Source organism: Tympanuchus pallidicinctus, unplaced genomic scaffold (assembly GCF_026119805.1).
Source record: "Tympanuchus pallidicinctus isolate F22 unplaced genomic scaffold, pur_lepc_1.0 scaffold37, whole genome shotgun sequence".
NCBI lineage: Eukaryota > Metazoa > Chordata > Aves > Galliformes > Phasianidae > Tympanuchus > Tympanuchus pallidicinctus.
In genome coordinates this window covers 1,742,149-1,754,958 of record NW_026294755.1, presented here as the reverse complement: position 1 = coordinate 1,754,958, position 12,810 = coordinate 1,742,149, and the positions used below count along the sequence as shown (strand labels likewise).

The 12,810-nt window shown below is 58.2% G+C and overlaps 3 protein-coding genes across 3 annotated transcripts; 2 read left to right on the top strand and 1 right to left on the bottom strand.

Annotated features, from left to right (window-relative positions):
* Positions 1-24: 24 nt before the first annotated feature.
* On the top strand, positions 25-4,506 carry CCDC103 (coiled-coil domain containing 103). The gene is made up of 4 exons (XM_052699638.1): positions 25-124; positions 342-537; positions 2,181-2,313; positions 4,011-4,506. The coding sequence occupies exons 2-4, from the start codon at positions 395-397 to the stop codon at positions 4,467-4,469; spliced, it is 735 nt and encodes a 244-aa protein (XP_052555598.1). The 5' UTR covers positions 25-124; positions 342-394; the 3' UTR covers positions 4,470-4,506.
* An 89-nt stretch (positions 4,507-4,595) lies between these two features.
* FAM187A (family with sequence similarity 187 member A) lies at positions 4,596-7,177 on the top strand. The gene has a single exon (XM_052699637.1). The coding sequence runs from the start codon at positions 5,721-5,723 to the stop codon at positions 6,963-6,965; it is 1,245 nt and encodes a 414-aa protein (XP_052555597.1). The 5' UTR covers positions 4,596-5,720; the 3' UTR covers positions 6,966-7,177.
* A 661-nt stretch (positions 7,178-7,838) lies between these two features.
* On the bottom strand, positions 7,839-12,646 carry GFAP (glial fibrillary acidic protein). Its single transcript, XM_052699659.1, has 9 exons — positions 12,032-12,646; positions 11,311-11,371; positions 11,060-11,155; positions 10,833-10,994; positions 10,586-10,711; positions 10,258-10,478; positions 10,074-10,117; positions 9,064-9,149; positions 7,839-8,941 (listed from the first exon to the last, which is right to left on the bottom strand). Exons 1-9 carry the CDS (start codon positions 12,460-12,462, stop codon positions 8,900-8,902), a joined length of 1,269 nt encoding a protein of 422 aa, XP_052555619.1. The 5' UTR covers positions 12,463-12,646; the 3' UTR covers positions 7,839-8,899.
* Between the last annotated feature and the right edge of the window lie 164 nt (positions 12,647-12,810).

Here is a 12,810-nt window from a genome sequence, read left to right as displayed (position 1 = left end):
CGCGGGCAGCCCCGCCGGGTCCTTCGGGCGGCGCGCGGCGCTGTCGCCATGGCAACGGGAGGGGCGGGCGCGGCGGAGCGGCTCGGGGCGCCGTCGCGATAGGAGCGAGGCTGCCGGGTTGGCGGTGCGTGTGGGCGGGGCCGATCGCGACAGGAATGAGGGTGCACGGCCCGGTGAGGGCTATCGCGACGGGAATCCCTGGGGGAGCGGTGTGCGCCGGCCCAGTGGTCTGTCGCGACATGAGGGTCAGCCACGAGCCGTTGCGGCAGCAGCGGGGTCCTCGTCGCCACTGAGGCGCGTTAGCGGGTATCGCTGTCACAACGGGAGCCTTATCCCCGCAGCTGGTCGCGCGCCGAGGCCTCCCGTCGTGGCTATCGCGACAGCAGGCGGGCCAATGGAAGCGGACGGAGCCGTGGATATGGGTGCGCTGCGGGCGGAGCTGCGGGCGGCGCTGGAGGCCGACGAGAGGCGCGAGAGGGAGAACAGCGCCAAGCTGCGCGCAGTGCGGCAGCGCGTGGGATCCTACGAGCAGTTCAGGTGGGCGCAACGCCCCGCACGGCACCGCACAGCACCGCACAGCACCGCACAGCACTGCACACAGCACAGCACAGCACTGCACACAGCACAGCACTGCACACAGCACAGCACAGCACCGCACACAGCACAGCACACAGCACAGCACAGCACCGCACACAGCACCGCACACAGCACAGCACAGCACTGCACACAGCACAGCACACAGCACCGCACGGCACTGCACACAGCACAGCACACAGCACAGCACAGCACCGCACACAGCACCGCACACAGCACAGCACAGCACCGCACACAGCACCGCACACAGCACAGCACAGCACCGCACAGCACCGCACAGCACAGCACACAGCACCGCACAGCACAGCACACAGCACAGCACCGCACACAGCACAGCACCGCACACAGCACTGCACACAATACAACACCGCACGGCACCGCACAGCACCGCAGTGCCGCATCGCGGGTGAGCCGCGGTTCCTGCAGAGCTCCTCCTGCCTTCCTCCCTCCCTCGCCTGCCCGTGCTGGATGTCCCAGGGCTCCTCTGTGCCTGCAAGGGGAGATGGTTTGCAGTTGAGGGAGGGCAGATGGAGGTTGGATGTCAGGGGAAGTTCTGTGCTGTGAGAGCGGTGAGGGGCTGGAACAGCTGCCCAGAGAGGCTGTGATGCCCCGTCCATCCCTGGAGGTGTTCAAGGCCGGGTTGGATGGGGCCCTGGGCAGCCTGGGCTGCTGTGAAATGTGGCAGGGGGTTGGAGCTCCGTGATCCTTGAGTTCCCTTTCAACCCGGGTCATTCTGTGATTCTGTGTGATTCTGCCCAGGTCCTGCTGAAAGGCAGCTCGGCAGCTCCTCCATCAGCAGATTTGCAATCTAGGATGCAGGAAGCTCCTTTTGGGCAGGCAATGTGGGACACTCCTAGTGTCCTCCACCGTGTCCCCGTCCCTCACATCCACAGGAAGATCCATAGATGGATCCAGGGGGTCTATGCACCCCCGATAGACTTATCCAGTGCTGGAGCACGTGGCGCTGGCAGCTCCATTCTGCCTGAATGTGGCCACACTGTCGGATCTGAGTAAAGGAAAAACTTTAAAATGGCATTTATGGCATTGCTTTCTCCCCTACCCCTATAAAAGGACTACAGCTGCAGTTCTCTTGGTAGAATACGATCAAAAATCACATTCCTCCTCAGTTCACAAAATCTGCAATGCGCTGTGGTGTCAGCAGCCAGGAGTCATCCGCAGGAGAACAGAACAGCTTCTCCCTGTGGGTGCTGCTTCCCCCCTTGTGAGGGCCAGCAGAGCCCTGAACCCATTTGAAAATCTCGTTACTGGGAGGACTAATGAACAACAGGCACAGACGTTCATCCCACGGGATGAGAAGGATGACATGAGCTGCTGAGTCCGGGCTGCTGCAATTAGTCACAGACGTCAGTGTAATGGGCTGGCTGAGTAAGAATGCCTACAAGAACAGAGGACTTCTTCTGTGGAAGTCCCAAAGATACAAAATCTTCAGTGTACCCCAGGAAAATGCAGGAGGAAGAAGAGTCCTGCCAGTCCTTGGGCCCTGGCTGCTGCAGAAGCTGTTGGGAAGAAACTCCAACTCCATCATCCGTGTGCTTCACCTTGTGTCCTCTTCCTGTTCCCTGCAGGGACATCGTGCTGGCATCACACTTAAGGCCTCTAGAGAAGAAGGACAAGATGGGGAACAAGAGAAACGTGCTGTGGAATCCCTGTGCAGGCCACACGAGGGGCCAGCAAGCCACTGAGGTGGAGATACCACAGGTGAGGGAGATGCCCTGGGCGAGGGGAGATGCTTTCTGGGGCTTCACCCATCCCTAAATATTACTGCAGAGTAATTTGGGTGTCACTTTAATGCACATGAGCTATCCAGAATTATTTCTACGTGTGAAGAAGCCTCAGAATACCCAGTTCTGAGCTGCAGGGTTCAGTCTCCTTTTTTGTGTCTGCATGAAGAGTTGAAGACCAGATGATGGAAGACTCGGTGCCCTGTGTCTGACAGTGGCCAGCAATGGATTCTTGGGGAAGAGTGCCCTCCGTTGGCCACGCTCCTCCAGCTGGCTGCAGCCTGGAGACTGAGAGCCAGGCTGTGCATCTGGATTGCTGCATTTAATGGCCACAGATAACACATCTTCTGTGAACGGAGCCAATTCTTCTTCACCCCGCAGTTTAATTATGCATGAGATGGAAAAGCGCTGTTTTGTTTTCAGCCTGCTGCCCGATGAGTTCATTGGGTCATCCCTACTTCTGCAGTTGGGAAACGGTGCAAAAATGTTTTCTCCGCAGGCTCCGTGTGATGGGGCTGACATCTGCCCTGCTGCCATCAGAGGACTTTTTCCAAGTCCTGGTCAGCTGAATGTCTTCTGGAATGGAAGGACTCCGTGCTTCCATCTTTCCCTTATTTCCCTTCCCGCTCTGGCGCTGGGTTATTTTGATGCAGGCACCCACCAGATGTGCAGAAATAAAAAATGGTCACTTTGCTCTCAGTTGGTTTCCTGTTAGCCCCCAATGTTGGCTCTGTTTTGGTGTTTTCAGCCCGTGGTGACTCCTGGCGGCCCAGCAGCACGATGGCACTGTTGGTGGTGCGCTCTGTTCTGGACTGTTCCCAGCTGGAGATGTTCTGCGTGAAATTTTTGACAGTGAATTTCATTTGCTTGTTTAGGATGAGATCCTTTTTGCAGCTCTTCTAAGGCAGCTCTGTCTTTGCTTGGGCTGAGCAGTGATCTCCCCAGAGCAAATGCTGCTCTTAATCCCATTAGTGCTCAGGCTCTGATCTCCAGGGCCTCTCAATTTCGTGTTTAGACACTGCCTGATGCTGCTGCACCTCGTTCTCAGGATCTGTATAAAAGCCCAAACATTTTAATCCTTCTGCAGTCAGCAGTTTGAGTTCAGCAGTTCACTTACATATCGTATAAGCAGGATTTCTTTTATCTGGAGATGCCACATTGAGCTGGGTGTCTGAGTCTGAGTGCTCGATTGTGGGTGTGTGTGTTACAGGACGCTATGAGACAGTATGTGAGGCTGCTTATATAGGGTTAGGGTGTGCATATAGGATGTATAAACTATTATGCTTTCTGGGTTTTAAGCCCTTCAGCTTTTTTCTCTTCACCTGTTTGGTTTGCTTGAGAGGGACCCAAATTTCCGTGGAATTATCACAGTCTCCAAGAGATCCTTTTCAGTGGATGGTGGATCCAGAGTGGGCAGTTTGGGTTCCTGTGTTCACGTGCCTTGCATTTCATCTCTCACCCACTCTTCCTTTGTTTTTCTCTGAAGTCCTCTGGTTTCTCTTGGGCTCGGTGAACCTGGTATCCCTTTGTCTCTTTGCACGTGTTGCTGCCTTACAAGCTTTGTGCAGCTCTTTGTGCCGGAAGGATTTGTCAGACATCCACGGGCTGATAAGGGGGGGTAAAAACCTTTGTGAGGAACAAAGCAGAAAACTTGACAATCATTTTCTCCTTCAGGAGCTGGAGCAATTGCCTGGAACCTCTGCCGAATTTTACCGAGATTGGCGCCGGTGCTTAAAAAGTGGAAAAGAAAAATACCAGCTTTTGCTTAAACTGGAGGGGAAGGCCTTGAGCAGAATCTTTCAGGCCGAGTTGGGTTTTGGCCTCCTGGGTGAGTTCCTTACCGTGCTGGCAGAGAACGTCTGCCACGAAGACAGAGATGCTGTGCTTCAGATCTTACAGAGCCTTTCCAGCACCAAACGCTTTGGGTTAAACCTGGATCTTCTGAGCGCGTCAGAAAAAGAGAGCACCAGGGATCTGTTTAGGAAGCTGCAGAGCATGAGTGGGGGTTATTGGACCCCTGGCCATCCCTGTGGCGAAGCAGAGGGAGAAGCCCACCCCACCGACACCGACTTGCAGAAGGAAGCGGAGGAAAGGAGGGTCACAGAGCTGATGAGGTGCTACCAGGCCAGCTGAGGGAGCAGCAGTGGTTCTGCCCAATAAAGGTTAGCAACAGACTTTGTGTTCTTGTGATCTCTGTGTCCTCACAGGACAGTTCTGTAAGAATCTCTTAGGTGAGGAGAATAAATGAAGGAAAGAACATTTAGGCTGACGTGTACGGAGGAGAAACCAAAACCCAAGTAGTTCCTCCCCTTCTTCATCTCTGTCCGTTGTCACTCTGGATTTAAGAAATGTAATCCAGGACATTTGACGTTTAACCACGCAGCCAGGGATGGTGAGGGGGGGGATGCAGTGCAAGGAGGAAATTCTGGGACTGACCCATTTTAAGCAGGGCTTGGTGTAAACCTCAGAGATGCTGTCACCCCATGGTCCTGGACCACGGTTTGCCTAAATTCTACATAAATTGAAATTTAGAAGGAAGTGTCAGGCAGCATCGTAACGGGGGGACTCTCCAATGCTGTGTGTTACCATGTCTGGATTGATTAGCCATTCTGTTTAGGCTGCAGACTTCAGAAAGGCTCTCATATGGTACAGCTCAGCACCTGCCCACCACACTCTCCTTCAGGTCTAGTGTGGGAAGATCTTCCAGGAGTGCTGGAGAGCACAGGCTGTGCTGCACTGCTCAGATTCCCTTGAATTCAGCTCAGAATCAACTACCAAGTCCATTTTGTTCAAAAGCCCAGCTAGAGGAGCAAAAGGCAGAGTCAGCCCTGCCTGGCTATATCTCACCCTCTCCCACCTTCTCTAGAAACTAGGCCCCCAATTTCAGGCTTCTCTTGGCACGTGTCTTGGTTTTGTGGCATGTATCTTGGGGACGTGTGTGTCCCTGCAGTCTTTTTGCCTTTGTGTGACATTTGGCAGCCAGGAAGCTAACAGAAAGCCTTTTGTCTTAAACAAAAAGGGAAGGTCCTGGGGGCTCCCAAAATCAGAGTGGGGGATACTGATACATCAGGGAGGATATGAAATTCTAAATATCTTGTGTGAAACCTCTGGCTCTGGGCTGCAGGTGAAGCTGCCAACAGGGAGGTTCTCCATGATCATTGTCTACAGAAGAGTTGGTAAGGCGATCCTTAATATTTGCTTTTTTTCAAGAGAACAGCAGTGATTCCCTTGTTCCCCCCTCCCTTTTGCCTCCATGGCCGTGCTACATGATGGAGCTCTCTGCTGGTTGCCCATAGCAAAACCCATAGCACAGCACGTTCTAGAACACCTGGAAAGGTTTAGAGCAGCTGGAAGGGTTCCAGAGCCGTGTCTCGGACACCTAGGATGGAGATGGGGCTGCTGGGAGCCGTCCTGCTCCTCTGCATGGCAGATGTTCTCCACTCCTTTGCGATTGAGGAGAAAGAAGACATATTCAGGCGCATGGTGTGTCCTGCTTTCCTGATGTTCGACAACGCCGCCTACCTGGCCGACATGACCTTCGAGCTCCCCTGCAACTGCAAGCCCGAGGAGGTCTCCAACGTCGTCTGGTATTTCCAGAAGAACATGGGAGGCCACGAAACCACCGTCCTGACAGACTTTTCTGGCAACATGGTGCTCGACTCGAGCCACATCCACGTGGGCACTGACGTCCTGAAGCGTTTCACCATCCGGATGTTCAGCCTCATCGTTTTCCGTGCCCAGGTGTCAGACTCGGGTCACTACCTGTGTGGCACCCAGAGAGGGGATTTTTTTTACGGCTATGACGTGGACGTGCAGCCCACCAAGCACATCACGGTGGCGTTCTTGGACGTGGGACAGCACGTCCAGGATGATCACACGGCGAAGGCCTTCAGTCTCTTCACCGCCTTCTGGGACTGGACCACGTGCGACCGCTGCGGGGTGCGAGGCGAGCAGAGGCGCATCGGGCTCTGCTACGTGCAGAGCGCCCGGCTGCACCCGCGCTACCGCACCGTGCTGCCCAACGTCACCTCCTGCGGCTCCAGGGCCGTTCCGGCGCGGCTCCAGCGCTCCAGCCACCGCCGGAAGCCCGAGGTGGCGATCCGGAGCTGCGTGGCCCCGTGTCCGCAGGAGGACGACCCACAGGAAGGCGTGCAGGCCATCTCCAACGTCATCCACAAGCTGGGCCAGAAGCCCTGGCTGCCCCGCGTCCCCACGCAGTTCTACAAGCATCCCCTCGGAAGAGATCTGGTCATCGCCTGCCCCGGGGCCCGGCCCGAGCACGCCGTGGCCTGGGACAAGGACTCCGTGCGGCTCTACCGCTCCCGCTACCTCGTGGGGGTCAACAGGAGCATGCGCGTCTTCATCGACCACGGAAACCACCTGCACGTCCGCCGGGTCCGCTTCAGCGACGGAGGCACCTACCTCTGCTGGAGGGAGGGCAAGCTGGTGGCCGGGCTGCGGCTCCGTGTGAGCTACCAGGCTCAGCGCCGCCGCTCGCTCGACGACCCCGAGACGATCTACGTCATCAAGGCCATCGGCGTCAGCTACGTCCTCGTCGGGGCCATCTTCATCGGCGTCCACTCGTGCCGCTGCTGCTGGTGGGTGCTGCGGCACTCTGTGAGGATTTAGGGTCAATCTTACACCTCGCACCGTTCCCTGGTGGGAAATTTATGAGGTTGTGATTGCTGGAAATGCGGCCGCTGCCCTCCTATCCTCTGCTCGGGGTCGTGCAGCGATGGAGACCAAAGCAGAAAGTCCCGTTGCGCTGTGGCAGGGATTTCCCACCGCCGTGTCACTTCCTGGCTTCGCTGAAGGCTTGCGGTGGGCTTTTAGCCTCAGTGTAATCCTTTTGGAATGAATAGCTGGAGCCGCTGCAGTGTTTTCTGGCTAAGCACCATGGAGTTCTTCTGCCATGCCGGTGATTTATTAGGGTTGTTTTTCTAAGAGGCCACTGTAGTCCTCCAGGTTGTTCTACTCCGATTGATTCTGGCTTTCCTTACCTTTTAAAAATCATATCCCCACTGCCCACTGCGTTCCCCAAGGCCAACTGCAGCCCAAAGCTGCCCACCAAGGCAGTGCCACCAAGGCCAACCTCCGTGATGAGTGACCCTCCTGTTGCCAGTGCCAACTGTGCCCCAAAGGGATTTTAAGACACTCGGTGTTTGTGCAAGATCCTCAGCTGGAGAGATCTGTTTTTCAACAAGCTGAGTTTGAACATTTCTATTTTTCTTCTGCACCAAGAGGGTGGTGGGCTGGAGCTCAAGGAGCATTGGGACACCAGTCTTAGACGCAGGGTTTGGGCAGCGCCAGGAGTTGGGCAGTGATCCGCATCCCTTCCGGCTGGGATATTCTGTGATGGCAGAATGCCCTGGGGCTCAGGGCTGAGCCTTGGTCCCACAGTGAGAAACCTCTGAGCACCCAAAGGGTCGCTGTGCCCTGACTGATCCAAAAAACGCACCGCTCTGCAGCTTGTCCTGCAGGTTGCAGTCATGGCCACCGACACAGCACTTGTGTTAGGCTTTATTTCACACCTCATGTTGTTGCAGCGTTAGGGCATTAATCCAGTAGCAGTAAGGGCTGCAAAGCACCATCCAGCACATGGGGGACAAAGTGACCCCTGGCACTGTCACCCCGTAACACATCCTGCCCTGGGAATGGCCCCTGTGGAACCAGGATCTGCAAAGCTCAGAGCTGAGCTGGGGGATGTGGAGATAAGCGGGGTGAGGAGGCAGCACCCCAGTGGCACCCCATGGGCTCAACTTATGGAGTAAGGGGAGTGCCGATGAGTGGGTGCTGCTGTGTTAGGTGGCAGCAGGGCACGTTTAGCTCATGGTCAGTGACTAAAATAAAGTGAGTGTGAGGTCTGCGGGGGCCCCAGGTGGGTGACATGCAGTGGGAGAGCGCACAGGAGACAGGGTCACACGGTGCTGAGGGACAACAGATTTCTTCCAACCCCTCCAGAATGGCCATGCAGAGCTGGGCTCGGGCCATGAGCCCCCTGGACTGTCTCCTCATCTCTGGAGATGGGGGCATCTCGGCATGCTGCATCCCATCAGGGTCAAAACAGCCCCATGGCGCTGTGTCCAGGAAAGCCAACAAGGACTCCCACGCTGCTCCAGCCCCACAACCGCTCTGCATCCCCAGGCACCCTGCTCAGGCCCCACTCCATCACCCTTCTCCCCATCCCAACATCAACCTGCCTCCCCGTATGCTCCATCTTCCTCTTCCTCCTGCCTGCACCTCTTGGCTAAGCCCAACTGCTGCTCGACAACAGTAAAACATCCCTGGCCATGCAGTGCCACGTCCCCTCCAGCCCTCCCAGGGATGCCCAGGACACGGTGGGGAAACTCGAGGTGGCCTCCTGGACCAATGAGGTGGGAAGTGGGGAGCATTGCCCCCATATCTCAGTCCTGACTGGACCAACACAGGGGTCCCTGGGGCATGGGGTGGTGGGGAAATGAGGGTGGGTTTCTCCTATGTCTCCGGCCCCACTGCAGGGCTCCCTCGCAGCATCAGGTGGGATCTACAGAGCTACGGCTACAAGCGTGGCTGTGGCTTCACACCTACACCACCTCCTTGTGCTCCTGCTTGGACTCCTTGATCACCTGGAAGCAGAGGGAGAAGGACTGTCAGCCCACTCAGGTCTGTCTGAACATGCCTGGGGACGGGACCCGTGCACATGACAGAGTGTCTCCCCTTGGGGATGGAGGGGATGAAGACTTCCCACCTCTCCATCTCTCGTCTCCACCGTTTTGACCACAATGCTCCTCTTCAAATGAGCTTCTGACACAGACTTGGTGTCCAGGCTGGTCTCTAGGGAACACGGGGAGGTTTAGGTTGGATATTAGGAGGATGTTTTTCCCCCAGAGGGTGGTGAGGCACTGGCACAGGTTGCCCAAGGAGGCTGTGGATGCCCCATCCCTGCAGGCATTCAAGGCCAGGCTGGATGTGGCTCTGGGCAGCCTGGGCTTCTGGTTGGTGACCTGCACACAGCAGGGGGTTGGAACCAGATGAGTGTTGTGGCCCTTTTCAACACAGGCCATTCTGTGATTCTATGGATGGGACAGGGTGGTGACCCAGCGCTCCCAGTATGGCCACTCATACACCTTGAAGGGGTGCAAAAGGAATTAGTTGGGCTGAAAAATCCCAATCTGTTGGAGCGAACACTATTGGCCTTGGGAGAAACGTCAGCACTGGGTTGCGGTTGGGGACTTTGTGGTTGGGACTGGGCTGTGACCTTGGGGTGAAGGTAGCAGTGAGGACATGGCTGGCCCTGAGGATGTGTCTAGCTTTGGTATGTGGCTGGCCTTGGGAACACGGTTGGCACTGGGGATATGGCTGGCCGCATCGATGGTGTTGGCCTTGGTGACGTGGCTTTGAGTTGTGGTTGGCCTTAGGGATGAAGCATCCCTGGGAGAAGATTGGGCACTTGATTATGGTTGACACTGGGGATAAGGGTAGCACTGGGGACGTGGTTGGTGTTGGCTACACGCAACACTAGGAATACAATTAGCCTCATCAGTGGAGTCGGCCTGGGAGCCACGGTTGGCCTCAGCAACAGGATTGACCCTGGGGGAATGGTTGGCACTGGGGACGCGGCCTCGGAGATGCAGTTGGCCTTAGGGATGTGACCACGGCGTATCATCCCCTCCACCTTGGGACTCTGCGGGGGACTCTTGGGGCACAGAGAGCTGGCAGCCCATCCTACCCCCATCCCGTGCGCAGCTGCAGCCTCACCTCGGATCTGCAGGTTGGAGAAGCTCTGCACAGGGACGGTGATCCTGCGGGAGCAACGGGAGCGTCGGGGAGAGCATCGGGTCCCCTCTGCCCCACGGGTGAGGCAGGAGGGCCGCAGGGCGCTCCCCAAACCCAGCAGCACCAAAAGGACCCAGGGATGGTGCGGGGCAGGGAGGGCCGTCACCTGCTCTCCTCGCCCTCCAGCAGCTTGCGGTACGTGGCGATCTCGATGTCGAGGGCCAGCTTGACGTTGAGCAGGTCCTGGTATTCCTGCAGGTGCCGCGCCATCTCCTCCTTGAGGCTGCGGATGTCCTCCTCCAGCCGTCCCACCGTGTCCTGGTAGGCGGACGTCTCCAGTGCGTAGCGCTCCTCCAGCTCCCGCAGCTGCCTCTCCAGGGACTCGTTCTGGTGACCACCGTGGGACGTGATGCCCTCGATGCCACCTCCTTGGGCACCCGTGGTGCCACGACCCAGGGACACGTCCCACCTCCTGCCCTACGGTTGGCACCTACCGAGCCCCGCAGAGCCTCCAGGTCGCAGGTGAGGGCCTGGAGCTGCCGCCGGTACTCGTTGGCCTCATGCTTGGCTGCACGTAGGGCCTCTGCGTGCCGGGCAGCTGCATCTGTCAGGTCTGCAAACTGGAAGGGACACACCGTAGGGTCAGCCCTCCTGTGCCATTGCCCCATAGAGCCACCCAGCCACAGGAGAAGCCAACTCAACCCATGGAGATGATATACGGGGACAGGGTGCCACCTGCACCTTGGACTTGTACCACTCCTCAGTCTCCTGCATGTTGCTGGCAGCCATGGCCTCATACTGCGTGCGGATATCGCGCAGTGCTGCCGTCAGGTCTGGCTTGCTGGCATCCACCTCCACGTGCACCCGGTGCTGGGCCAGCTGCTCCTGCAGCTCCCGCAGCTCCTGCAGGGAACTGGGGTCAGCGAGGTGATGGATCCCCCTGGAGCCCCGCACCGCAGCGACGTTACCTCCTCATGCACCTTCTGGAGGAAGGCCACCTCATCCTGCAGGGACCCTACGCGACGCTCCAGGTCAAGGCGAGCCAGGGCAGCAGCATCAACATCCTGCCACCGTGTGACATGGAGGGATCAGCACCAGGGTGGGCACGGGGGTCTGCCCATCCCTCCATCGCATCTCCTGTCATCCCATCCCAGCCCTGTCCTGGGAGCCCCAGAGAGGGGAGCTGATGCCCACTCCCCATCTCATCCCCTGCCCTCACCTGCCGGTATGCAGCCAGGGTGCTCTCGGCCTCCAGCCGCAGGGTGACCTCCTGCTGCAGCCTTCAACAGAGCAGGGACATGTTGTTACTCATGAGACACAGTCACTTGTTACTCATGGTGGCCACTTACAGCTCAGACCGCCCTAGAGCAGCCCCACTGCACTTATATACCACCCCAGTAGCCATTTCCTAGTTCTGGTGGTCACCTCGGACCCCATCACTACCTTGGTCATCGTCCTGGTGACCCCCTTAGTGCTGCTGGGCACCCTGATACTTGTTCCAGTAGACACCTTTGTGCCTGGGACCACTACGATCACGGTGGCTACATTGGTCCTCATCACCATCCTGGTCCTCATCCTGGTTGTGGCAGCCACTCTGATCCCCAGTACCACCTAAATCTCCATTATCACCCTGCTCCCCATCATCAATCACTTTGGGGCCACTTTGGTCCCCAGCATCACCTTGCTGCCCGTTGCCACTCCAGCACCCATCGCGCTGCCCATCACCAGGCCGATTCCCATCCCGGTCCCCATTATCCCCCGGGTCACAGTGGCTACCTTTAGTCCCCACCACCACCACCACCTAAATCCTCATCACCACCCTGGTCCCCACCACCACGTTGGTCCCCACCCCAGTCCTGGCGGCCACCTCAGTCCCCACCACCCCCGGGCCCCCATAGCAGCCCCCCTCCCCCCCTCCCCGTTGCAAGACCCCCCCATACTTTTCCCGCAGACTCCCCAGCTCCTCAGCCAGGCCGTCCCTCTGCACCTCCGCGCGCGCCTTGGCGGTGCCCAGCAGCTCCACGCGGCGCCGCAGCTCCCGCAGCTCCTCCTGGTACACATCGGCCAGACGGGACGGCTCCTGCTCCCGCGCCCTGTTCAGCTCCAGCACCAGCACCTTGTTGCGCTGCTCCAGCAGCCGCACCTTCTCGATGTAACTGGCGAAGCGGTCGTTCAGCTCCATCATCTCCACCTTCTCGTTGGTGCGGATCTCCCGGAACTCCGAGTTGAGGACGTTGACCGACGAGAAATCCACCCTGCCCGACGTGCGGGGCGCGGGCAGAGCGCCGCGGGAACGGAGCCGCTCCGAGGGGCTCCACGCAGAGCCGCTGGGGCCGAAGCGGCGGCCGTAGGACAACCGGCGGCTCTCCATGGCGGAGGTGGGCGCGACGTGCGCCGCGATGGGGTTTTATGGCCTCGGCGTTGGCCGGAGGCCGTGCAGCACAAAGCCGGGCTTTGTGGCGCCCAGCGGGGGCGGCCGAGCGCTGGCAGCCGGCGCCGAGTGCTGGCAGCGCCCGCAGAGAGCGGGGTAAAACGCGGGGCAGAGCGGGACGCAGCGCGAGTGCGGTACTGTGGGGCGCTGCGGGTCCTGGGTGCGACGCCGTGGGGCGCGATGAGGTGCACCCCAGGAGGCCTGGCAGCGCAGGGAGGCTGCTAATTAAGGCCAGCTTTAATTAGGCAGCCAAAACGTCCCGAGCCCGTTCCAGCCCAGCGGTGCCAG

Bases quoted from the DNA above. Each gene is read 5' to 3' on its own strand.
- CCDC103 (XM_052699638.1), top strand. From the start codon at position 395: ATGGAAGCGGACGGAGCCGTGGATATGGGTGCGCTGCGGGCGGAGCTG. The intron at 538-2,180 runs GTGGGCGCAACG...TGTTCCCTGCAG, and splicing joins GGATCCTACGAGCAGTTCAG to GGACATCGTGCTGGCATCAC. The intron at 2,314-4,010 runs GTGAGGGAGATG...TTTCTCCTTCAG, and splicing joins CTGAGGTGGAGATACCACAG to GAGCTGGAGCAATTGCCTGG.
- FAM187A (XM_052699637.1), top strand. From the start codon at position 5,721: ATGGAGATGGGGCTGCTGGGAGCCGTCCTGCTCCTCTGCATGGCAGAT.
- GFAP (XM_052699659.1), bottom strand. From the start codon at position 12,462: ATGGAGAGCCGCCGGTTGTCCTACGGCCGCCGCTTCGGCCCCAGCGGC. The intron at 10,479-10,585 runs GTAGGTGCCAAC...GGTGGTCACCAG, and splicing joins TGGAGGCTCTGCGGGGCTCG to AACGAGTCCCTGGAGAGGCA. The intron at 8,942-9,063 runs GTGGGAAGTCTT...CTCTGCTTCCAG, and splicing joins TGGAGACGAGAGATGGAGAG to GTGATCAAGGAGTCCAAGCA.